At 43.5% G+C, this 26361-nt stretch overlaps 1 protein-coding gene across 1 annotated transcript in view; it reads right to left on the bottom strand.

Moving 5' to 3' along the window:
* Positions 1–15491: 15491 nt before the first annotated feature.
* Positions 15492–26361, bottom strand: part of PDZRN3 (PDZ domain containing ring finger 3) — a 300496-nt gene continuing 289626 nt past the window's right edge. The window contains 3 exon segments of the mRNA XM_027771128.1: positions 15492–17916; positions 23900–24016; positions 26079–26180. Of these exon segments, the coding sequence (XP_027626929.1) occupies positions 16351–17916; positions 23900–24016; positions 26079–26180 (1785 nt within the window). The 3' untranslated portion in view covers positions 15492–16350.

Here is a 26361-nt window from a genome sequence, read left to right as displayed (position 1 = left end):
AGGAGAAGTTACCAGGCAAAGAGGTGAAGCAGGAATTCTAGAAAACAAGTAATGCGTGTGAAGACTCTGAATGGGAGAGAACGTTTTGGGTAAAATATAAGACATTCGTGTGAATGTGCCTAAAGTCGTCAAGTAAAGGTTATGCCTGGATATACAGCTGGGTAGGGCGTCAGTGGTGGTACCTGATGGTACCTCTCAAAATGCAAAGTGACACTGCCCTTCCGCTTCTGGGCTTGTGAAACATTAAGACAGTTGACCAGGGCCACAAAGACGTTGGGTCAGGAAGTTTACTGCAGGGCCCGTCATGACAGCCAGGTGGACCACAGTTTTACTGGCCCTTCCGCAGTGTGATTGAATACATGGTGTAGACACATAATGCTCTTCTATGCATTTATGGAAAATGACCACAGGGATATTCACTGACGTGGAAAACTGTCCACATACCTTTTCTAAGGAGAAGGTTACAGGAATTATATACTGTTTTTGTGAACGGGACAGTATGCTCCAGCTCCCCAGCAAATATACGAATACTTTTTCCAGTATTTTCTTAAGCAGGAAAACTCCATAGGCTGTTCAGGCATGAGAAGAGAGAGGAAAAGAGGGTTCCATTTTGCCATCCTGTTGAGATTTTAGACATGCATGCACATGTGCCTGGCATGTTTTACAAGCCACACAGGCTGGGATTTGAACTGCATGGCCAGCCATGTGGGATCTAGGTCTCTTAACCACGAGGCCACAGAGCTGGCCCCATTTCTTTTACTTTTAAGAGGAAAGGTTAGACTGAGAAGGCTTGAGCTTCCAAGGGATTAGAAATGACAGATGGGAGACAGACTATGACCGCAGGGTCTGAGGACCAGATAAAAGCTATTGGACTCTCCGGTTTCAGCTTCCAGGCAGAGACCAGTTATCTGTGTGCCCTGGGCTAGATGGGGTCTTGGGGAGCGGGGAGGACCAATAGCAAAGAATTCCTCTTGTATTTGCTTCCTGATCGAGTGACACCAGGGTGTGTAAGGCCGCTATCAACAATTATGGTCACCTCAGTGCTGTGCTCTTATCAGCAAAGCTAGTCACATTTTAAGCCCTGAGTTTTTCTGCTTTGGATAATTGCTTATTTTTATTGCTGGACAGATCTGTAAGTGCTAGTTTGATTCTTGTGTGTGGGAAAAATGGAAGATAGTTCTGGAAAACTCCAGCTATTTCTGCCCTAGATAGGGTCCTATTGAAAATGGTAGTGACAAAATTTTTCTTTATCGGCCTGCGCTCTAGCTTAGCCTGGCTACATGGAAGCTGACTTACTGCTTTCACTTCTGTGTGTGTCTCTAAAGTTTTCTCCATCATTCAAGGTCCTTAGCAGTATTAAAAAAAACCATGTAATAACTTTTCAGAAGACCCAGAATGTTTCCTACTGAATTATTCTTAGAGGTGTGACTGGTTGTTGTGAAAACAAACAAACAAAAAACTCAAAGTAAGGCCCAGTTGTAGTTCAGCTGGTGCCACAGCATGAGTCTGGGGTGTGCTGTGAGTCTGGGTTCAGATTCCCGACCTGCCTGAATGAGCTGGGCACATGATGGTGCCTGTGATCCTGTGATCCTGGCTGGCCGGGAGGCTTAAGCAGTCAATCATGACATGCGGTAAGACTCTCTTAAAAAAAAAAAAGAGAGAGAGAAAAAGAAATAAGGGTGACCAGTGGCCAGATAGATATGCAGTGATAGAATGAAAGCTCTGTGAGGCACCATGTGGGGTCTTCAAAAAGTTCATGGAAAACGTCATTTGAAGAAATTTTGTGGGGATTTCAATTTTTTTATGCAAGCAAACAAACTTGGAGTTTAATTCCATTTCCACAAATTTTCTAAAGTCCTCATTTATATATATGGTCGTTGGAAAAGTCATGACACAGTTTTGCACAGAACACAAAATGACTTCTGACAACTTCTCTCTCTCTCTCTCTCTCTCTGTCTCTCTCTATTGGTTCTGTTTCTCTGGAGAACCCTGAGCAATAATACATGGTCTAAGCCAGAAGTCAGCAAAACACAAGCCAAATCCCACCTGCTGCCTGTATTCGTGTGGCCGTGAGCTAAGCATGGCTTTTACCAATAATACCTATTTGTACTCAGTTGGATGAGAGGGACATGAACTCTGAACCCCATGGAAGCAAGATGTCATCCCCTCCAATTCCGTTCTTGTCATTAGAAGAGCTATCTTACTAAAAATTGTCCTCACGTTGCAATTCCTCAGTAACAAATAGTGGAAATGGGTTTTCTCTCTTATAGAAAGACTACACAGTAGCCTGGGATCTTGTCTCTTGCCCACATGTCCACATGTCTTAGAGTATTTACGATTTGACTTTTGACAGAAAAAGTTCACCGAATCCCTCTCAGATGTTTTAATTTTCTGCTATAAGTGAAAATATTGTGGGTGTCTTAAGGATATTAACATTATACATATTTATATGTAGACATACATACATTTTATATGTAGATATCTGTACATACACTTATATATATGTTTATATTATATAAAATATAAATTTATAATGTGTTATATACATATAATATAAAGTATAAATAAGCTATACTAAAAACAATATAAACTAAATATAAATTAAACATATAACAAAAATATTAATATGTATAATTTATATTTATATTTTATCCTTTGTAATAAAAAAAAATCTCTTAATATTCTGTGGGTCTTTTTAACATAAAACAATGAAGTCAAGGAAGTTTTCTCAGTGGGAGTAGTTTAGAACAAAGCATATCTTTCTCTTTTTTTAATGTTAATGTCTTGATCATCTTATTTATTTATTTAGTTAGTGGTTTTTTTATTTGCACTCTCGCACCCTTTCCAATGGATGTAAGCAGACGCAGGCGAAGAAGCTTGGAGACGCAGGCGAAGAGACTGGCTGCCCCTTCGCCCTGCTCTGTCTGTCTGGCTGTGAGTGCTGCCCAGCTGGCATGGGTCCTGTGATGTGCTGAGTATCAGCTGTGACTTGGCCCCAGCGCCCTGGCTCTGGCTCCAGGCGGCCTGAATCACTCCAGTTGTGCGAGTCACTGCTCTCGCTCATAAGCTGCTTTCCATCCACTGTTTATGATGCCATCTTGAATTTATCTTGGAGCAGTCTTTGTGTATTGTTTTGAAATGATGGGGACTGGGCTAACTTCAGATTACATTGGTGACAGTCAGAGCCCCTGCATGCTACCCTAGTTCTCCCTCCTTGCTCCCTGGGAGACACCTGCCTTTTTTGCAAGGTCACTGAGAGTTCATCCTGCCGGGAGAACAAGCCAGGCTCTGTGAATGATGCCCTCAGCTACAGCATGGCCCTGGTTGGTGATTTTCCCGTGTGTAGCCAAACAAGGCAGGTGATTATGCTCAGAGAAAAGGCACAGTTTTCGGGAACCAGCAGTTAGCGTAATGGCTATGTCGCTGGACTCTCACGTAGTCGACCGAGGTTCGCGTCCTGGACCTGGTGGCTTAAAACTCACGCCGGGCATATGTGCGTGCATGCCCAGGATCCCGAGAGGAGAATGGAGGAGAAGGGACTGCGGCCTGACCATCCCCTTTGGGGGATGATTTCTCGCTTTCTGTCTCTATGTCTCTCTCTGTCTGTCTGGCGAGCTCACGTGCCCTATAGCGAAAACCTCTCAAAAGAAAATAAGTAAAGAAAGAAAAGGCACATTTTCAAGCAGCAAAACTCAGAGGACATCCATCCTTGTTCTTTGGCTAGGTAAGACCTGGAGTTAGCGAGGGGACTGTGAAGTGCAAACGGTGGTTTGTCAGGCATGCTGGTTCTGCTTTTCTACCCCAGGGCCTTTTCACTTGCCCTTTTAGTCAACTCTAAGCCTTCTTGCCCAGACTCTGGGTGGTTCATTTTTTCCTCAAACTTCTGGTTTCAGCTGAAATATTTAGAGAGGTCTTCTTGATAACCCAACTGAAAATATACTTATTATTCCACCCCAATTGCTTGTTAATTATTTAAGATATTGCATATGTTAAATAAAAAAAAAATGTGCTTGTGCCACGTCTAGAAGGATGTCCTAAGGGTGAGGGGAGTGGGGCTGTGATCGGGTGATGGGAACGGTCAGGATCCTCTCGTGCAGTTGAACGGTGGTGCAGCAGTACAGCACAAAGCTCGGTGTGGCCAATCCACGTGGGGAAGTTCCAGGTCTGCTTCTGGAGACCTCTCTGAGTGTGCTGGACACACTCATGCCTGTGATCTGGAGCTGGCTGAAACTAGAAGTGAATTGTGACACTGGGACCCTGTTGGGAAGTGCACCCCCCTCCCTTCTTTTCTCTCTCTCATTTATGGAAGATAAAACTAAACCTCAAAGCAAAACAAAACAAAACTTGTTTATTTGCAGTGTTTCTCAAACTTTAGAGCGCATCCCTGACTCATTTGGAGCACTTGGTACCATGGATTGGTTAGTCCCTCCTCTGAGTATCCAATCAGAGGTCGGGGGTGGGGCCTGACGATATGCCTTTCCAACAGTTTCCCAGGAGATGCTGGGGCTGTGGGCCCAGGGGCCAGGGTTTGGGGACCACTGGTCTAATGGGAAGTCCTCCTCATGGTCCTGAGCTCGTTTCCTTATCATGCCTGGCAGGTCTTTGCTTCCTTTCTTTTCCACGTGTTTCTTCTTCTGCCGCCCACCAGACTGGGCATTCTTAGAAAGGGAGACCATCTCTCCCTTGTTCTCGTAGCATCTGGGTGTCTAGCACATCGTCAGTGCTTCAGAGATAGTGAGAAGGTAAAGGTGGGAAGGCTGGCAGCCGGGGAGCGCTTTTCCTTGCTGCTCCGCCATGGGCGTGCCCTTCTTAATTCAGCTGCTCTCATTTCCCATGAGAAACGTTGGCAGAGGGGACAGAACCTGGGTTAGTTTCTCATTCCCCGCGCAAATCTCGTGTTATGGCAGCGAACAAGGCTTCGTGTTACCGGGTGGTGAGGTAGGAGAGCAGGCGAGTGAGCAGGAGGAAACTAGGTGATGGTGGGTGGCACAGGTACGGGATTGGCGGTGGGAAGTAGGGCTGCATATGCAGAGACTGTATGGCAATTGTTTTGTATTGGAAAAAAAATAAGTTGCCAGAGGTACATGTGTGTATGCTAGGGAGACACAGAAAGAGAGGAGAGAGCATCTTCAGATGGGGCATGATGATGCCACCATCGACTCTCCTCCATTTTTCCATCCTGTCAGGATTTGGGGTGCACATGCATCTGGCATGTGTTTCAAGCTACCCAGGTCGGGGTTTGAACCACGGTCGGCTATAGGGATCCAGCTCTCTCAGTAGACTATAGGGCTGGCTCAAACATGCAGACTTTTTTTTTTTTTTTTTTTTTAAGAGAGAATTTTGCTATAGGGCAAGTGCTCTTGCCAGACAGAGACAGAAAGTGAGAAATAACCCCGGGGCAGATGGCCACACCACAATTCCCTCTTCTCTATTCTCCTCTCAAGACTCTGGGCATGCACAGACTTCCCAGAACTGAGGAGTGAGACAATTTGCTGAGCGTTCCCTTTGTGCCTAGGAATTTCAGGTTAGAGCTGACAAAGAGAACTCTGTTGTGAACTCTCCCCATGTCCATCAGCTGTGCTGCATTTCTGGGGACAGACTCCCCTGCCAGTTACAGTGTCCCAAAGTGTCGCTGGGATTCTCGTGTGGGCATCTTAAGGAATTTTCTAAAAAACCTTTGGGGGTGATTGGCACCATTTGTAAGTGATGATTCCTCTGAGAACCCAAAGTAGCCTTAGCCCCTGCCCCATCAGTGTCCAGGTCTTAGAAGACCTGGGCGCAATTCATTTCTTGGGCACCCACGTTAATAAACGCATTCTCAGCACAAGTGAAGGAACACCAGGCTCATTCTGCCTCAGATTCATTCTAAGATCAGGGAGAGCTTTTGTGAACACGGTGAACCTCCATTGGGATCAGCGGGTGATAGAATGGTTATGTCGCTGGACTTTCACATAGTCAACTATGGTTCAAGTCTGGACCTGGTGGACTAATACACCAGGCGTGTGTGCATGCATGCCCAAGATCCTGAGAGGAGAATGTAAGAGAAGGGATGGTGGGGTGGCCATCTCCTCTTGGGCAGGAGGGTGATTTTTTGCTTTCTGTCTCTCTGGTGAGTGTGCACGCCCTATAGCAAAAATCTCTTAAAAGCAAAAACAAAAGACTGTGAACACCCAGATTTTGCAAATATTGTTTTGGGAAAGTCATGATGCATTTTTGTATAGAAAAAAAACATAGACAAGTACGTTTTGACTTTCCTGACGACCTAATAAAATATGGCACCTAGGTTCATTTTTTTTTGGTGTTAATGGTCTCAGCTCACAATGCTTGAAATAGCCTATGCCAACAGCAAAACTAAACAAAACAACTACCACCAGAATTTGTTTTGAGTTAGAAAGCATGAATTTAAAAAAAGATGATTGTGTGTGTATGTATGTGCACGCATGTATACCCATATGCACACACAGACATATATTTCTATGTATGTATAGATAGAAACTTTAATATGTACAATTATACATTTTAAATGTACAATTGCATGTACTTTAAATCTTTTTCCACAAACTTTTTGAAGTGTATATGTAATTGTACATATTAAATGTCTATAATTATATAATAAAATGTCTATGTATATGTAAAATAGTTCACCATTTTAACCATTTCTAAGTGCACAATTGATTATACTCACAATATTGTGCAACTAGCATGACTGTTTCCACCAAACTATTTTTTTTTTTTTTTTGGAGAGATTTTCACTGTAGGGCGCGTGCGCTCGCCAGACAGACAGAGAGAGACATAGAGACAGAAAGCGAGAAATCACCCCCCAGGTGGGATGGTCACTCCGCAATCCCTTCTCCTCCATTCTCCTCTCGGGATCTTGGGCACGCACGCACAAGCGCCCGGCGTGAGTTTTAAGCCACCGGGTCCGGGACATGAACCACGGTCGACTACGTGGGAGTCCAGCGACATAGCCATTATGCTAACTGCTGGTTCCCTCCACCAAACTATTTTTCAGAGCAGCTGCACCATTTTGACATTCCCACCAGTAATGCACGAAAGCTTGAATATCTCCCTAACCTCAACCACCATTTATTTTCTGTTTTTTGGAGAGCAGATGTCCTAGCAGGTGTGAGGTGGTATCTCATTGTGGTTTTGATGTTTATTTCCCTAATGATTAGTGAGACTGAGCATCTTTTCATGTGCTTATTGGCCACATTGATATGATCTTTTAGGAAATGAGAAAAATCTACTGAAGTTCTTTGCCCATCTTTTAATTGGGTTATCTTTTGTTGTGGAGTTGGGCCTCTGATTCAGTTAGGCTGGAATTCTTTATATACTTTGGATACTAGGTCCTTATCAGATACTTGATTTGCACATATTTTCTTCCATCCTGTAGGTCGTTGTTTCACTTTCATTTAATGTCTTTGGGGCGCTCGATGGAATCCAACATGTCCTTTTTTTGTTTTTTTTGCTATAAGGCACATGTGCTTGCTGGAGAGACAGACAGAAAGTGAGAAAAGTGAAAAAATCACTCCCCAGGGGGATGGGCATGCTTTAATCCTTTCTCCTACGTTCTCCTCTCAAGATCTTGGGCAAGCTCACACACACGTACGTGCCCAGCATGTTTTAAGCTGCCAGGTCCAGGACTCGAACTGTTGTTAACTCATGTGGGAGTCCAGCAATGTAATCATTATACCATCTGTTGGTTCCACAAATTGTACATTTTTGTTTTTGTTGCTCATGCTTTTAGGTTCTTATCTAAGAACCCAGTGACAGATCCAAGTTCATGAGGATAGCATCAGGCTTTTTGGACTAGAAGATCATATATGTTTGTCCTCTCTTTGCTTCAGACAGCACAATAAATTTGTAAATCCTCTGGATTATATGCAAAATTGCTTGCATACTCTGTAGCTTTCTCTGGAGTTTTAAAGAGGTTTCTCTGTTAAAAAGCCAAGGAAGCATTGTGGTATAGCATGAATTACTGGTTGTGTAGCAATCTCTGACTGCTGAGGCTTCCCAAAGCATTTGCTGAAAGGCACATACCCTAGCTCACCATGTAGCAAAGCCTTGAGCATACTGATTGAGTTTGGTGGTGGATCTATCATATTTGCAGCTCTTTTTGTATAGGTTGAGTACTCACTGAGCTCTTGTGGGTTTTAAGACACATTCACTATTTGGTCTTGTTTCTAAATGCAAAACTAGATGTCAATACTTCTTTTAGAATTATAGTTGATGCTAAATCAAGGAGTAAACACCAAGCCTATCTAAATTGTACCTGTTGTTAAGGGAAACACGATCATGATACCTTAGGTAGGTATTAAAGAGGTGGGCCTGCTAAAGAAATAGAAAAGTGGACCTGCTAAAGAAATAGAAAAAGGAGGATTCGCAGACAAGAAAGTAGAAGCTGGTCTCATTCCTGTAATGACAGGGTCAAAAAGAGCCAGATGGGGCTCAGTTCTGGTGGTGCATGCTGGGAAGATGCTGTGCTCTGTATTGGGTGTCTGGATTCAAACCTCACCTAGAGTCTAGGTGTAGTGGTGTAATCCTAGTAACTTAAGATGCTGAGGCAGTTTCTCCAGTGAACACACGCACCCTATAGCAAAAATAGTTCCTTAAAAGACAGACAAAAACAAAGAAAATGTCTAAAGACAAAGACCTTTTAGCAGTCAGTTTTAAAAAGTGGCCAAATAGGCTTCCCCAAAATGTGACAGCAATTGTAACTTTGGTGGCTTAAAATTCAAAGAGTAGCATGCATGCCCATATTCCCAAGATCAAAAAAGTCCGTGAGTGGTGGCAAGAAGTTGCAGTTTAAACTTGCAACTTTGAAAGGCACATACTGAAGATGGTCCTTAGGATCACATTTGTTCGATCAGAATCCAATTCCCTTTATCCATAACCCAGCTGGCAGATTTCCTTTGTTCTGGGTAACTCTTAAGCATTTGCAAACCCACATTCGATGTCTTTAACCCCCTGCTTCTCAGAAAATGGAAAAGCCTATATTATAATTAATTAGCAATGTATTTAGCCCCTCTGTGCTCACTCTGCTTCCAGTTTCTCAGCACTCAGAAACTTCTTTATGGAGGTGGCTGTTTAGTGCCTTTGGAACCTTGTCTCTTCTGCTTACGATGCTTTGGAGATCATTTAAGGAAAGAAGATCTGATTGGGTGGCAGCAGGGGTTGCAAAACCTCTCTCCTTGAAATAGTCTCCCACATTATTTTACACAGCCAGGTGCAGTTCAGGAGAGGTGTTTGGGGGAGAGAGGGTGTGAGTAATCTGAGAAGCTATGTGGCTCTAAAGCCACCTAAATTGCCCTCTTCATTTTGCATTTGATGGGACCATGTCAAGTGATCAGGTACTTCTGGGTGGTGGTAAGAGTGGGTAAGAAAGGCTTTAGCCTGTAAGGAAGAAAGCAGAGACTCTCTTCCTGAGCTCCTATCTGTGTTTCATGGTGGATGATAGAAAATGGAGCCCTGCATAGGGAAATAGGTTCTGTCTTGCGCTCAGTTTGCTTAACCTTGCAGAAGTGCCTTGACTTAGCCTGTCAAGTGTGTTCTGTGCTGTGCCACAGACATGGCAAGTAACGAAGTTATAAACAGATGCAGCCTTGAGTGGAAAGGCAGAGCACAAAATCATCACCACAGGCATCTGGATAGTAGGCATCTGCTGAAACATGTGAGCTGCTCGGGGTGAAAATCCGCAAACCCTGTCAAGGAGGCACAGCGATTAAGTGGGGTCAGAAAGAGTTGGTTATGGGACTAGCAGATGGTGTAATGGTTATGTCACTGGACTCCCACGTGGTTGACCATAGTTTGAGTCCCAGATCCGGTGGCTTAAAACACACGCACTCCCTTGGGGGATGATTTCTTACTTTCTGTTTCTCTGACTCTTTGGCAAGCACACATGCCCTATAGTAAAAATCTCTAAAAAAAAAATAAATAAATAAATAAATAAAAAAGAAAGAGTTGGTTTCACTTTCCCCTTAACCATGTACCCCTGGTTCAAAGATCCTTTGCATCTGCAAAATAAAGAGAGCAATGCCTCCCTTCACATAGCGATCCCCCCCGGCTGTGTATAGTCAGGAGAGTTAGCACATGTAAAACATTTAGCTTACTTTCTAGCCCACTCTAAGTGTTCAGTACATGCTCACTGACTGAATGGGTTTTTATGGTTAAGTAGACAGTCTGTCTTCTTCCTACTTCCTCCATCCTCTCACACACTGTTCTCTGTTTTCTCTTCACCATTGCTTTCTGAGGTCAAGACATACAGGTTGTCTTTTTTGTTTCTAATGAGCCACAACTCTCCCACCTCAGGCCTTTGCAAACTGTTTCCCCTGTCCTGGCTGAGTAAACGCATGCTCTTGTGTGAACTCTCAATTCAACTCTAACCCTTGGGAGACTTCCTCCCTCTGAAACCTGTGGCTCTGGCTCTCCTAAGTTCCGCTCTAGTCTTACATTCTCAAGCGTTGGTGGGATGATGGGATCACTGTTTTCTTTCCCACCAAACTGCAAGTTCTAGAAGATCTCACAGCGTGTAGCAACGACTGAGGGAGTTTGCCGGCTTCTCTCGTGGCTCCTGGAGGCTGGTCGTGATTCCTCAGAGCTGAAACTGCTAAGTCACAGTCTTCATATCTGGGATGGCAGCTAGAGGGGAGGACTAATACCCAACTCAGTTTAATACTAGTATATTTTTGAAAAACTTTGATTAGGTCTTTGGAGTTTCATTTGGCTTCTGAGGATTTTGGCCAGACTCGCTAGATTGGTGAGCAGGTTTAAAATTGCAATCGCCCTATTGAAGGAAAGGTCATTAACTCTTCATGTTTCACTTTAAAGAGATGTCGAGTGCACGGAGGTCAGCATTCTGCCATTGAAAGGCACAACCATGGTGCAGGCTGACCACACACCCCTGTGTGCTGTGCCCTTTCACGATTACTTGCGACTGGAAGCGAAAGAAAAATGGATCATTTAAGCAGAAAAACCCATCCAAATGAAACCCAGAGAACCATGCTTTGTTCTGTAAAAGCTTAAGGGAATTCACATTTAATCAAAATTGAAGACTATAGCATTTGCCATGAGAATTCGTGCGTTTTATCTCTGTTTTAGTGATTTCTTTTTAATTAGTTGATGCTCCGCAGAAATCCTAAAATGCTCAAACAACTGGGAAACAAATAAAAATGGGAGTTGCGATCGCTTATGGCAGAATTGTGCTTGCTTCCTTGGTTTTGGGCAATTTTCTTAACACGTAACCTGTAACCTACTTCTAAAGGCAACGTGTAGATAATTATTGAGTTAATTCTCTTACTTTCGTTTATAATCCTAATTAGTTCTCCAACTAGTATTCCCTAGGCGATGCATAGTTCTACCTTGTCGTATTTGTGATTCTTGCTATTTGGAATCTTCTGTTTTTGTTTAAAAGACGAAAAGCTTAATCTGTGCCCCACACTCCCGTATTTTTATATGTTGTCATGTGTTAGTCTCAAAAGAGGTAGAATATTCTGTAACCTAGCACCCAAAGGGAATAGAGTAAAATGCCTGTCACTTTGAAGCAACTTCTTTTATTCTAATCATGAATATGTTACAAATGTAATAGGAGTATGTTTGGAATGTTTTCTTAAGTTTCATTCACAAGCAAGACACAGAAATAGGCATACTCAAAGGGTCCTGATGCCGGGACGCGCTCCTTGCCAGCCCGGATCGCAGGCGCACGTGTGTCCAGAGTCCTGAGAGAGCGCTTTGGACTCTCTGAGACCCAGAGCCTTCCCATGTGGATCAGCCTGGCAGAGCACTGCATTTTACTGCCATATTACCATTTGGCCACGGATTGCTTCTTGAGGAGACGGGTGCCTGGTGGTGAGAGGCAAAGAATTTGGCATCAGGTGGCCATGAATTCAAATCAGTCTATTCATCTGGACACAGTTCTTAACATGAGTCTAAACTGCTGAGAAAGTCATCCGCCTTGCGAAGCTGCTCTAAAGATTTAGCGAGAAGAGGTAGTCACATGCTTAGCACATTCGGTCCAATATTCTCTGTATCTGTGCTGTTCAGTAGAAATATGTCAGCCATATGGGACCAGCAGATGGCGTAATGGCTATGTGGCTGGATTCTCACATAGTCAGCTGTGGTTCGAGTCCCGGACCCAGTGGCTTAAAATCATGCCGGGTGTGTGTGTGTGTATGCTCAAGATCCTGAGAGAAGAATGGAGGAGAAGGGATTGTGGCATGGCCATTCCCTCCTGTGGGGTGATTTCTCACTTTCTGTCTCCTCAGTGAGCACAAGCACTCTATAGCAAAAAAAACCCCCCAAAAAACAAAAAAACCCTCTCTCTCTAAAAAAAAAAAGAAATATGTCAGCAATATATGTAAATAAAAAAATTGTAGTATCTACATTAAAAGGTAAAAAGGTAGGGGACCAGAAGTTAACTTAATGGGTATGTCGAGTCCCAGACCCGGTGGCTTAAACTCATGCCGGGCATGTGTGCGTGCACAAGATCCTGAGAGGAGAATGGAGGAGAAGGGATTGCGGTGTGGCCATCCCCCCTGGGGAGTGCTTTCTTGCTTTCTCTCTGTCTCTCTCTGTCTAGCAAGCACATGCGCCCTATAGCAAAAACCTCTCAAAAAAAAAATGGTGGAAGTCGTTAGGTGGCACGGTGGTTAAGGTGCTGGACTCCCACATGGCCAACTGGGGTTCAGGTCCCAGACCTGATGACTTGAAACTCATGCCGAGTGCGTGTGTGTGTGTGTATGTGTGTGTGTGTGTGTGTGTGTGTGTGTGCACCCAAAAATCTCAAAAGGAGAATGGAGAAGGGATTGTGGTGTGGCCATCCACTCTGTGGGGTGATTTCTCATGCTGTCTCTGTCTCAGTTTCTCCTGTGAGCATGCATGCCTTACAGCTGAAGACAGACAAACAGAACCTCTCTAAAATAAATAAATGGTGAAACTTTTAGCCCGATATATATAAAATATGATCTGTTGTAGTTATAGGGTGCATGTGCTTGCCAGAGAGAGAGAAAGTGAGAAATTCCTCCCCGGGGGGATGGCCACATCACAATCCCTTCTTCATTCTCCTCGAGATTTTGAACACATACACATATGCGCTCGGCCTGAGTTTTAAGCCACTGTATCTAGAACTTGAACCGCAACCAACTACATGGGAGTCCAGTGATGTAAGAATTATGCCATCTGCTGGTTCCTAGATATGGTCATTTCAGAATGTATAAAAAGTTTTGAAATATTTCTTAAAAATAGTAAGCCTTTTGCAAACCATCTTAATGTGAACTGACCATATCTTAAGTATGAAATGGCTAGTGGTTAATCTATTTGGCAGTGTAGCTATAAATGGTCAGTAAATTCTCATTTCCTATCCTTTTTATTTTAGAATTAGTTGAAATCTGAGTCATCTAATCAGTGGAGTGGCTGCTCTGAGGAATGAGGAATCTGTACCCTTAGTTCCCAAATTAATTTAGCTGTGGTGGTGGGGGGGACCATTAGCCTAACAATGGAAAGAGAAGAGGTTTTAGTGGTTCCTCGATGCCTGCCTTGGACAATGTGGTTTTAGTAGGAAGAAAGAGCATTCTTGGCTATTGAAAGTGGGCATTGAAATAAAATAATGCTGTAAGATATAACTGGGGGAGAAAGGTTGAAAAGTAAACCCATGGGGGCTGGCAGATAGTGTGGCGGTTAAGGGTCTGGACTCCCACATGGCCGACCACATTTTGAATTCTGGACCTGGGGGCTTGCTTTCTCACTTTCCTTCCCTCCCTCTCTCTGTGTCACTGTCTGGTCAAAATAAAAAGTAAAATTAAAAATAGTTCTTTAAATAATAAAGACCTCATAGAGTTGGTCTAAACTTGGGGTCCTTAAACCATCAGTAGGGGTCCATCATTGGACTTGGGGGGGGCAGGATTTATTCAAAATTATATTAATGTGTTATTCATTATAAGTACATTTCTATGCAAAGAGAATTCATAGCTTTAATAGGATTCTTTTTTAAAAAAAGTTTCCTTCCCTCCCTCCCTTTTTTCCACATGCAAGAGAGAGAGACACAGAGAGAGAGAATGAGAATTCCTAATGAGGTCCTGACACCATGGTCCAGCCCACCTTCAGTTAGCTCACAGCACAGGCGTGCATGCCCTTGATGTATTCAGAGAAATCTCTGGATGCGAACCTAGAATGTCTGCATGCACGTCAGCGTTACAGAGCACTGCAATTCCCCTGTTCTACTTTCTGGCCCTTCAATCAATCAGGGTTTTGTTTTTGTTTTTTTGTTTTTTTTTTGCTTTAGGGCGTGTGTGCTCACCAAGACGACAGAAAAATCAACCCCCAGGGGCATGGCCATGCTGCAATCCCTTCTACTCCATTCTCTTCTCGGGATCTTGGGCGCACACGTGCCCAGCATGAGTTTTAACCGCCGGGTCTGGGACTCAAACTGCGGCCGACTACATGGGAGTCCAGCAACATAGCCATTACGCTAACTGCTGGTCCCATTCAATCAGGGTCTTAAATGGATCCAGGAAATAAAACAACTATACATAGCAGGAGTAGAAGACAGACTGATGGTTACAGTGCGAGTACTATGAATGTGGACACTAAGCTTCACACAAGTGAGAACAGAAGCTGTGAGTTCTTATTACTCAGGAAAACCGCTCAGCTCAGTTGCTGGCCCTGAAATGCTTGTGCGCAGGCCCTGGGAGCTCAAGGCTCGTGGAAGACATGGCAGGCTTGTTTCCTGGTTTATGTTCACCGGGGCGTCAGCTGGTGAAATGCCTTTATTTTTTGGTGCAGGGCACAGGATTGAACCTGAGTTAACTGTGCACCTGAGAGCTACCTGTCCATGGGTATGGAGTGAGAAGAGCTGCAGGATGTGGTGTTGGGGTGTCTGAAGTCAAACCCCAATTTGTTTGCTAAGGAACTATGTTACAGTTTTTGCTTCCTTGGGTGTCTTGCTTGTTGACAGAATAATGATTTCTAAGGTCTCTTTCAATTCCTTTTAGGAGTTGACTTGCTAAACTCTATTTGGGAAATCTCATAGTACATTGTAATTATGACCAAGTACATCGAGGTAGCGATGTAAAAAATAAGTTGGGATAAGAGGCTCTAGAATCGGATTTGAATGCATGTTGTTACTCCCTGTACGTTTTCCTGTGTGCCCAGGTCAGCCTGGCCTTATGGTGGGCTCTCTCTGGTTTAACTGCATCTATGATGGATAACTTGCTCATACGTTCTGCTATAGGATACTGGACCAAGCTGAAGCTTTCTGTAAGTCAAGCAGGCCGAATGCAGGATCACAAGGTAAATTTGATTCCTTACTCACTGCTGTTAGACCTTGGCTTTACATTTGTCACTCGGTTCCAGGCTGAATGATGGCAGTAGAGGGTTAGAAAGACTGGAATCTTTTTAAGGTAGCATGTATTACAACCAAGAAAAAAAAGTAAACACTGCAAAAAGGCTTTTATTTTATAGGCACCACTGCAAAAGGAGGAATCACGTCAAAACATATCAAATGGAAAATAATAATTTATTTTAACTTCATTTTACTTAATGTTTGTAACTAATCATGAACGCGCTTGTTAAAGTTTGTAACGTCAAATCTACAAAGCAAAGACTTACTACGATGAGCACTTAAAATCCCACAAGCTGTCTCGGTCCACAACTTTCCTGTACATGCAAATTCTTCCAACAGGGCTGCAACATTGGCAAAACATGCTTTAAACGTCCCTAAAGCTGCATGATATTTTGCTGGTAAAAACCTTTACACTCTCTTGAGAACCTTCACCAAGGAAATGTTTAAATGTACATTCCAACTCGACACACTGCTTGGTTTAGTTGTGTGCATTAAATTGCTAACCACAAAGGTTGGTGGTTTTGAGTTGAAACCTTGACCTAAATAATATGTCAATGGTCACTCATGAAACATATTCAGCAAAGGAACATTATAAAAGAGGGTTCCATTAAAAATACATACTGGCAGTTTGAATTTGTGTTTTAGGCAGGAAAAAAAGGCGTGTTTAACTTTTTATATGAATATAGTTTAAACAAATTATTCTGTGAAAGTATGCTTTAATAAAAGATCTTTTTGAAATTTAAACACTTCATGTAAAAGGTAACAAGTAAAAAAGTACAATTGCTATTTGAAAAAAGCTGTTTAATATTGCCTTCCAAGATAGTGAGGGTGTCTTTTTAATTTTTTTTTCCTCCACTTAAAATAGAGCTCTGACACCCAGCGTTGCAGGGTTGCAAACTTGCACTGTAAACACGGTGGCCGCATTATCCTATGTACAGAAACTTGCCGCATTGAACGAGGCAGGGATTTCTACCCCAGTGGTAGTGGTCTCTTATGTACAGAACGCAGGAGTGAGATTATACAGTAGTCACAGATAGGAACGAATTGTACACTCTAGTGCCGTCGGGTGATTTCGTGCCGTGGGTTAAGAGTTCCTGGATCGTCATCCAGTTGTCAAAGATCTTTTTGTTCCTCTTCTTCATCATTTTCTTGTGGCTCAGTTCGAGGATGTTCATCTCCTTCCGGTCGTCGGCCCCATGCTGCTCCTTCAGACAATCCAGCCTGCTCTGCATCATGAACTCGCGCCTGCGCCTCTGCTCCTTGGCCTTCACCAGGTGCTGCTTCCTCTCCTCCTTGCTCCAGTAGCGCCCCATCTTCATCTCGCTCATGGCGTCGTCGTCGGTGGTCATGCCGCTGCGCTCCTCGCGGATCTTGAGCGCGCGCTCCCGCAGCAGGCGGTCGCGCACCGGCCTCTTGGTGATGTAGCGCGTCCCGTCGCTGCGGATCTTCACCTTCCACTCCATGCGCGGCTCCGAGGCGGGGGAGGAGGTGAGGTCCTTGCACATGCTCACCAGGCTCATCTGGCTCTGCGCGTACTCCACGGCCGACTTCTGCTGGATCAGCTGCATGTAGCTCTGGTAGTGCTGCGCGTGGGCCGGGATGTGCGCGTGCTTGTACGGCGAGTGCGGGTAGGAGGCCAGGTAGGCACTGCCCCCCTTCTGGCTGGGGGTGGGACTCCTGCTCCCGTCGCTGGCCCTCCGCTCTCTGCTCTCCTGGGACTGGCTGAGGTCCAGCTCCTTCGCGGCAGGGCTACAGTTAGGGGTGCCTATCTCGGGGTCTTCCGTGATGGAGAGCAGAGTCCGCGGGGGTGGCCCACAGGCCTCAGAGGACCCCACAGCCCCTTCGCTGCCTGGACAGCTGACACCCTCAGCTGCTCTCCTCAGGGAGTTGTCGGGGGAGATCTCCAAGGTGAGAGGGGTGCTGCGGCAGCTCTCCCCGGTGTTGTAGGCGCTTGAGCTGTCCTTGTCGGATTTCTCGGGGAGCTCGGTGATGTCCGAGAGCTCGTGCCTGCGCACGTCGATGCTGGTGTTGTAGTTGCGGAAGCCGCTGTTGTGCAGCATCCAGGACTCGCGGTACTGCTCCTTCAGCTGCTGCATCTTGTGGGCGCGCACGATGCTCAGGCACTCCAGCTCGATGCTGCGCAGCTCCTCGTTCAGCAGCTCCAACTCCTTGTCCACGCTCTCAGGGTCGCTCTTGGCAGCCTCCAGGGGGCTGCTGGGGTAGTACAGGCTGTAGGGGTGCGTGCTCTTCATCTGGCACTTGAGCTCCAGCAGCTCGCGGAAGCGCTCGCACTCATCCACCGGGATCCCCAGGTAGTCGGCGTCGGTGCAGTCAGCTGAGATGAAGGACTCATTGCTGAAGGGCAGGTCACCGCTGCCCAGGGTGTCCTGGCTGCAGGTGAGCTTCCTCTGCCCAGCCAGTGGGTTGCTAGAGGCCGTGGCGTCGTCGCCGTTGTTCTCCTGCTCTGAGCTTTCATCGTTGCGCGTGCTCTCGTCTGTCCGCCCCACGCCACTGTCCTTCTCATGCTGGTTGGACAAGATGGTGGCTGTATCTGTGGTCCCGCCATCTTCCTCGTGCTTCTTCTGTATGACACAAGAACATTCAAGGTCAGGGAGGCCTGAGGAAGAGGCAGTCAGACAGGGCAAGGGCTACATTTCTCAGAGAGGAGTGGTCTTTGACAGAAGGCTAGGTGGAGGGTCTGAGAAGTAGAGCTACCTCAGTCTGTTAATACTTGAGCTAGTTGATTACCCTTGTTTCTGTCCTGGGGATAACACATTCACCTCCCTGGAGAGGAAGAGACTGTCTATCTGGCTTGCATGCTGCCCCATCCCCTGCCCAACCAGCTGGAGCAAGGTAGGATGGGTCTGCAGCCTGATATGTGCAACCTCATGTTCTATACTCCCAGCTCAGCACACAGCCACACTGGGGCTAGAGAGTTTTAGGAAAGGAACTAACTGCCTAAAGATAGTGCAACTCTGGAAGAATTTCTCCCTTACCTCCTCCTCTGGTGGAGAAAAAGGAGGAAAATCGCTCTGAAAATCCAAAACTCTCACCATGGATTCTAGCACTCTCACCCACAGAAGAATAGGGAAACTGACATGGAGCTAACACACACCATAGGAAAGTGAAGGTGTATAGAACTGCAGAAATCTGTCAAGAAAATTCAGAAGAAGATGTCCTGATGCCAGCAAAAAAAAAAAAAAAAATCAACTCAGAACCCTTAGAGATGCAAGAAAACCAAGTAGTAAACCTCCCTCAGAGAAACACAAGAAATCACAGAAATGTCAGAAAGGAATTCAAAATATTAATAACAAAATCCAATGAGATACAAGAGAAAGTGGACAGCCAATTCCAGCGGATGAGAAAAATCTTTTCATGATGATAATGATGAGGACTTCCATAAGGAGATAGACACCCAAAAAAAGAATCAAACAGAACTTCTGGAGATGAAGAAAACAACACAGGAAATCAGAACTTCCCTCAAAAGTATCAACATATTAGACCATGCAGAAGAAAGTCTGACCTCCAGAATGGAAAAATAATCATTAATAGGACACATACAGGAAATTCTAGACACCATTCAGTGGCCAAATATCCACATAATGAGCATTCCAGAAGGTAGAACTCTTTTACAAAGTACCTAAAACCTTCCCAAATCTAGAGATAACATACAGACATCCAAATCCAAGAAATACAAAGAACACAAAGGAGAGTCAATGTAAGATAATCCTAAGGTACATCATAGCCAAGTTGGTAAAAATCAAAGACAATATTCTAAAAATGGCAAGAGAAACACCAAGTTACTTACAAATGTTACTTCAGTAGATCAGTAACATCTGACCTCTCAACTGAAAGAATGGGAAGACATATTTAAAATCCTGAATGGGGAAAAAAAAAATCCTTCAGCCAAGAATACTATGCCTAGGAAGATTATGCTTCAAATGGGAAGGGAAAATTATCCCTACATAGACAAAAAGTCACAGAATTCACCAATACGAGACTGGCTCTTGAGGGAATACTATACCAGGAAAATGAAAGACAGACAAATCAATTTAAAAAATGATTGACAGGGATAAAGCTGAGCATATTAATATTAATGTCAAACCTTAAATTCAACAATCAAACAATAGACTAAATGCCCCATTTAAAGGACACAGATGAACTGAATGGATTAAAATATAGGAACTCCTTATATATTGCCTGTAAGAAACACAACTCAAGGACATACACAGACAAAGTGAAGGGATGGAAAAGAAACCAAAAACTAGAGTCCTGATACTGGAATCATATAGTATTAAAAGGATGAACTCATCAAGAAGATAAACAATTCATGTACCCAACACCAGGGCATCCAAATATATATATAAGACAGAGATCTTCTGTAACTGGAGACTCCACTGTCACCATTGCACAGGTCCTCTAGACAGAACAAGACAAGTGTTAATTGACATCATAAAGCAACTGGACCTTTTTTCCTATCCTCGCATACAACTTTTTCTAAGATTGGGCACAAAACAAGCCTTTAGAAATTATGACATCTAGGATCTTTTCTGATGACAATGGAATCAAACTTGAACTCAAAGTCCTCAAAAATATGGGAGAAAAAAAAACTAAGTAACTTCAGAACTCCTCGAGAAATTAAGACCAAAATAAAAAGATTTATTGAAACCAACAGTAATAAACACATGACTCTCCAGAATCTTTGGGACACAGTAAAAGCAGTCTTTGGAAGGAATTTTAGCAATTATTGCTCACTAGGAAAAAAAATTATGTATATATATATATATATAATTTTTAATAACAAAATTCAATGAGATATAAGAGAAAATGGACAGCCAATTCCAGCTGATGAGAAAATCTTTTCATGATGATAATGATAATATATTTTATATATATATATATTGCAACAGACATAACAAATATAAGCCAAGAAATTCTGGACATAACTAGTGACCAGTAACAAGCAATGTGATTGAATCAATGAGAATCTCCCAACAAGGAAAAAACCTTTCCAGATTAAGCCTCCATCACCTCAGTTCCACAGCAGAAAAGGATGTAATAAATAAACTACAGAGTAATATCCTGATGAATACAGATTCAAAAATCGCCCACAAGATAATAGCAAATCGGACCTAACAGTGCATTAAGATTATACACCATGATCAGGTAGGCTGTATCTCAGGGGAGCAAGGATGTTCAACATATGCAAAATAATAGTGCAATGAATCATATCACCATAAGAAAAGAGTTATATGATCATATCAGTAAATGCAGAAAAAGCATTCAATAAAATTCTACAGCAATTCATGATGAAGACTCTTGGCAAAATAGGTATACAAGGGATGTGTCTCAAAATGATAAAAGTCATCTAGGGCAAATCCATTGCTGAATGGGGAAAAAGTTGAAAGATTTGTCTTGTTTCACTTTTTAGTGAGAAAACTATCTACTTTAACTACCTTGCCAGCATAGTGTTGTAACTCTTGGCCAACAAAATCATACAAGGGAGTAAAATAAAAGGCATTCAAATAGAAAAAGCACCAGCTAAACTGTCCTTATTCACAGATGTTATGATTATACACACAGAAAAAAAAAAACAAAATAATCCACCAAAAACCGCTAAAACTACTTACTGAAATTCAGTAAAGTGGCAGGATACAAAATAAATATACAAGAACCTATTTTTTTTTTTTAATTTTATTTTTTTTAAATAGAGATTTTACCTTAGGGTGCATGTTCTTGCTGGATAGACAGGGAGAAATCACCCCCCTGGGGGATGGCTACACGTCAATCCCTTCTTTCTTCTTTCTCCTCTCAGGATTTTGGGCACACACATGCCCGGTGTGAGCTTAAGCTGCCAGGCCCAGGACTCAAACTGTGGTTTGCTACATGGGAGTCCAGAGCCTCAACCACGTACCACCTGCTAGTTCCTCTATAGCACTTTTATTCAACAATTATTTTTGGAAAGAGTTTTGCTGTAGGGCATGTGTGGTCGCTAGAGAAAGAGAAACAGTGAAAAATTACCTCCGCCGCCCCCCCCCCCCCAGGATGGCCAAGCTGCAATCCAACACTTAAGAAACTGAGGCAGAATTGAAGAAAGCAATCCCATTTATCAGAGCCCTACTCACACTACCTAGAAATAAACAAAACCAAAGCTTTGAAAGATTGCTGGAAGGCAAAGTGAAGAAGTGAACTATTATACACAAAAATGGAAATAAATCCCATGCTCTTGGATTGCAAGAATATAATCAAAATATCAGTTCTACCTACATTTTTATGTGATTCCAATTAAATTACCAATAACATTTTCATAAATTTTATCTGGAGCCATAAATGCCCCATATTGCCAAGGCACCTGTACAAAAAGAATAGAATATATCTCACTATTTGACATCCAAACATATACTACAAAGCATAATCAAAACAGGATGATATTGACAGACCAGTGGAATACAGAATCCAGAAATAAACTGGAAACATACAACCAACTGATCTTTGACCAAGGGCACACAACAATGCAATGGAGAAAAGAAAGTCTTTTCAGCAAGTGGTGCTGGGAAAACTTGGATATTCATCTGCAGAAAAATAAAACAGGACCACTCATCTCTCACCATTAATAAAACACAAAACTCAAAATTCATGAAACTTTAAATGTAAAGCCTCAAACTATAAAACTACTATTAGAAAACACAGGGAATGGACCAGTAGTTAGCGTAATGGCTATATCACTAGACTCTCATGTAGTTGACCGTGATTCACGTCCCGGACCCGGTGGCTTAAAACTCACGCCGAGTGCATGTGTGTGCGTGCCCAAGAACCCGAGAGGAGAATGGAGGAGAAGGGACTGCGGCATGGCCATCCCCCCTGGGGGGTGATTTCTCACTTTCTGTGTCTGTCTGTCTGGCGAGCACATGCGCCCTATAGCAACAACCTCTTAAAAAAAAACGGGAAACTCTTGAAAACATTGCAGTGCGCAAGGATTTATTAAATAACACCCCATACAGCATAGGCAATAATTCCTAAAATAGACAGGTGGTATATAAAACGAGAAAGCTTCTGCACAGCAAAGGAACAATAGAGTGAAGATACAACCAATAAATTGAAGCTACAACCCACAAAATGGGAAAAGAGTTTGCAAGCTATGCTTCATACAAGGGATTGATAACAGGTATATATAGGGAACTCAAGCAGTTCCCCACAAAAAAAGATCTAATTTAAAAATGGGCAAATGTGGTACACAACTCTCTAAGGAAGACATAGAAATGGCCATGGCCAAAATGCATATTAAATAATGTTTGACCTTTTTTTTTTTTTTTTTTTGGCTACAGAGCATTAGCACTCCCAGAGAAACAGAGAATGACAAAGTACCCACTGGGAGGATGGCATGCTACAATGCCTTCTCCTCCATCCTCCTTTTAGGATTTTGGCTATGAATGCAAGTGCACCTGGCATTAACCACTACATCACCAACTGGCCCTCCACATCTCTCATAAGAAGTACAGATCAAAACTATGACGAAGTATCACTGAACCTCAGAATGGTTAGAATAAACAAAAAATAAAGAACAACTGCTGGTGAGGCTGTGGTGAAAACGAAGCCGTCATATACTGTTAGTGGAGATCACTGTTGGTGGAGATGTAAATTGTTATAAACATTGTGGAAAATAAGATGGAGTTTCTTCAAAACCCTACAAATAGAATCATCATATGAACTAGTAATCCCACAGTATTTACACAAAGGATAAGAAGGTATTCAGGTGAAAGGACACTGGCACTTCCGTGTTTATTCAGCATCATTTGCAATCGTGAAGACATGGAATCAACCTAAGTGCCCAAGGATTGATGAATGGGTTGAGAAATTGAGGGGCATATATTAGCTGAAAAACTATTTAATCATCAGAAATAAGGAGAACCTTGTCATTTGACTCTAAGTGATTGAATATGGAAAACTTACTGCTAAGTGAAGTAAGACAAACACTGTACATCCCTACTTTATGACAGAAACTGGGAGATCCAAAGATATGGCAGTAGGGAAGATAAGTGTAGATACCAGAGATTGTAAGTAAAGGGTGTGGATGGTAGAAGGTAGAAATTTTACCCAAGAATGTAAAATTTTCTATAGAAAATTATATATATGGTAATACTCTTGCTTTGAAAGTCAAATAAATAAGATGGAAAAAATAGTCACCTTACCTCAGTGAATGATTCTATTAAATGCATGAGTAGGAGGACACACACAGAGGCTTTACTGAGTTACTAAGGGACTCCATAAGGGGGTTATTACGACTCTGACTATGGTAGTGGCATAGAGGGAGCTCTAGGGCTCCAATTAAATGGGAGGAAATAAAGTCATGTTGTCAAAAGTAAAGCAACTCCTTATTTACCTTAATGCTGACACATGGTTGTTTTGCACATCTATCAGAAGGTCAGCTAAGCCTCAGCATCTCTTGTGCTCAAATAGAGAAGCACTTAGGTTATTTTCTGGCATTCTTTGGCATCATGAAAGGACACAGAGGAAACAGAGACTCCCACTGCCCAGTAGGCTGTGGAATGGCCCGTGGGGCATTACCTGCTGGAGCACGCTGGCTGTGAACTGCATGGCTTGGTGATGCTGTTCCTCCAACATGTCCATGTGCAGGTCATCCAGAAAGTCATTCCTGTCGTCATCCATCCAACCCTCGTCCAGCTGGGGAAAACAGTAGTCAAACCATACCTCAGAAGAGTTTCCTTTTTCTTCAAACACATTACTTTGGGAGAAAATATTTCTAGGGCTCCCTTTAGGAATAATCAAATTGATATCTGCCTGATACTTTACTGTAGGTCAGAAACCCACCCCATCCTCACATTAGAGACCCTGGACCCTACGCCATATCTGGGGAAGTTTCTATTGTTCATCTTTTTTTTTGACAGGGTGAAACTCCCTTGTCCATGTCACCTCCTTTTAGGAAACAGGCCATCCTTGTGGAAGACGGATAGTTCTAGCCATGCATCCTGCTTTCTGGCCAAAACACAAGCTTAGTAAGCCTCAAAGAAAAACCATTTGAAGTATAGGAAGAATTCTTCCTGAATAAAAAAAAATGTTGGCTCACTAAAATTAGCTGACTTGGATAAAGACATTAATTACTTCGACCAGGCCCTTACCTTCCTTACCCTTAAAAAGACCAGACTCTCTGGAGGTTGACCACCTATGGCCCATGGCCCTGCTGTGTGTTGTTTCTTTCTTTTTTTTTTTGGAGAGGTTTTCGCTATAGGGCGCATGCACTCACCAGACAGACAGAGACAGACAGAGAAATAGAAAGCGAGAAATCACCCCCCGGGGAGATGGCCACACCGCAATCCCTTCTCCTCCGTTCTCCTCTCGGGATCTTGGGCACGCATGCACACGTGCCCAGCGTGAATTTAAGCCGCCGGGTCTGGGACTTGAAATGCGGTCCACTACGTGGGAATCCAGTGACATAGCCATTATGCTAACTGATGGTCCCATTGTTTCTTAAAGCTTAACAGGACATGCCCATTTGTTCACATGCTGTCTATGGTTGTTTTTGCACTACAGAGGCACTACGATGAGCCATTGCCACAGAGACTGTATGCCACCCAAGTCAAACAATTATGTGGCTCTTTAAGAAAAAACCTGCGGGGACCAGCAGTTAGCATAATGGCTATGTTGCTGGACTGCTACGTAGTCGATCGTGGTTTGCGTCCCCGACCCGGTGGCTTAAAACTCATGCTGGGCGCATGTGCGTGTGTGCCCAAGATCCCGAGAGGAGAATGGAGGAGAAGGCATTGCGGCGTGCCCATCCCCCCTGGGGGGGGTGATTTCTCGCTTTCTGTGTCTCTGTCTGTCTGGCGAGTGCACACACCCTATAGCAAAAACCTCTGCACCACCCCCCCCAAAAAAGAAAAAGCCTGCGGACCCAAGATGAGACAGTATTTGTATAAGTTTCCCTTGAACTTTGATGTTGCCATCTGCGGTAAATCAGGCAAGCTTTATGCCTATCTGTACCTAGTTCATTTTTCATTTGGGTTTCATCCTTAAGGAGAGCTACTGCCCCTAGCCCCTTGCTAGAGTCATTATGGGTGGACTGAAAGTGTTACTTGAGATCATGATCCCTTTCGTGAAAAGTGTTAATACAACACAGTGGTTCTGAGCCCCACTACTTGGGCCTGAATCTCTCCTGCTCTAGGACCTCTGTGTGGGTCTCTTAGGGTGACTTTTCAGCCTCTGGGAACGTCAGTTCCCTGATAAGGTTTGCCTGTGTGTAAAGTACTTTACACAGGGCCTGGCACTTACTAGGTGGTCACTAAGTGTTGTTATTATCAGTAAAGATTTCTTTCTTTAGTGACACAGCAATTTCCACCCCCCCCCGCCCCCCATCATAAACAAGGCCTCTGCAGATCCAGGCAGGCATGCCTGTCAGGCCTGGGGAAGTCAAACAGCATGGTGATGGTCATGACCCCGGCTGCGGTTTTCCATCCCATTATGTTTCCTTTCCTTTTCCTTCATTATGATCCCTGCATTAATGAACCGGCTGGGCCTGCAGGGTAAAGGCCCGGGTAGATATCAGCCATCCTTAAATGGTCATATCATAAAATGGATTCTGAGTCACAGCAAGTTCGATTAGCTTTCCAGAGTACAAAGCACCTTCAGGTTCACATTCCATACAGGGGCTCCAGTGTGCAGGGCTGGGGGCTTGGGGTTTTGATTTGAGGACTCCAGACCCAGTCTCATCTGCAGAAAGTGGACTCACCTGGAGCTCAGGCCTTGCAATCAGCAATGAAAAGTTCTTATTTTCTTCACTGGTGAGAAGAGCCACAGCCTCTTCACGGTTCTGTACCTCTATCCCATTAATCTTACAAAATTAAAAAAAAAAAAATTGGAGGTGCGGGGTTGGTAAACAATAGCTTACTTAAGCTTGTGCTGAGTCATTCCCTATTATTTTATTCCTGCGTTTGTCACCCCTCACAGGTGGAACGTGGAACCTCTAGGTAGCTTGAAAAGAACGGCAACTTTAGGAAGGAAAGGCCTGACAG

This window comes from Tupaia chinensis, unplaced genomic scaffold (genome assembly GCF_000334495.1).
Source record: "Tupaia chinensis unplaced genomic scaffold, TupChi_1.0 Scaffold000185_1, whole genome shotgun sequence".
NCBI classification, from domain to species: Eukaryota; Metazoa; Chordata; class Mammalia; order Scandentia; family Tupaiidae; genus Tupaia; species Tupaia belangeri.
The sequence above is the reverse complement of the archived record's forward strand: the minus strand, read 5'-3'. Positions and strand labels throughout refer to the sequence as shown.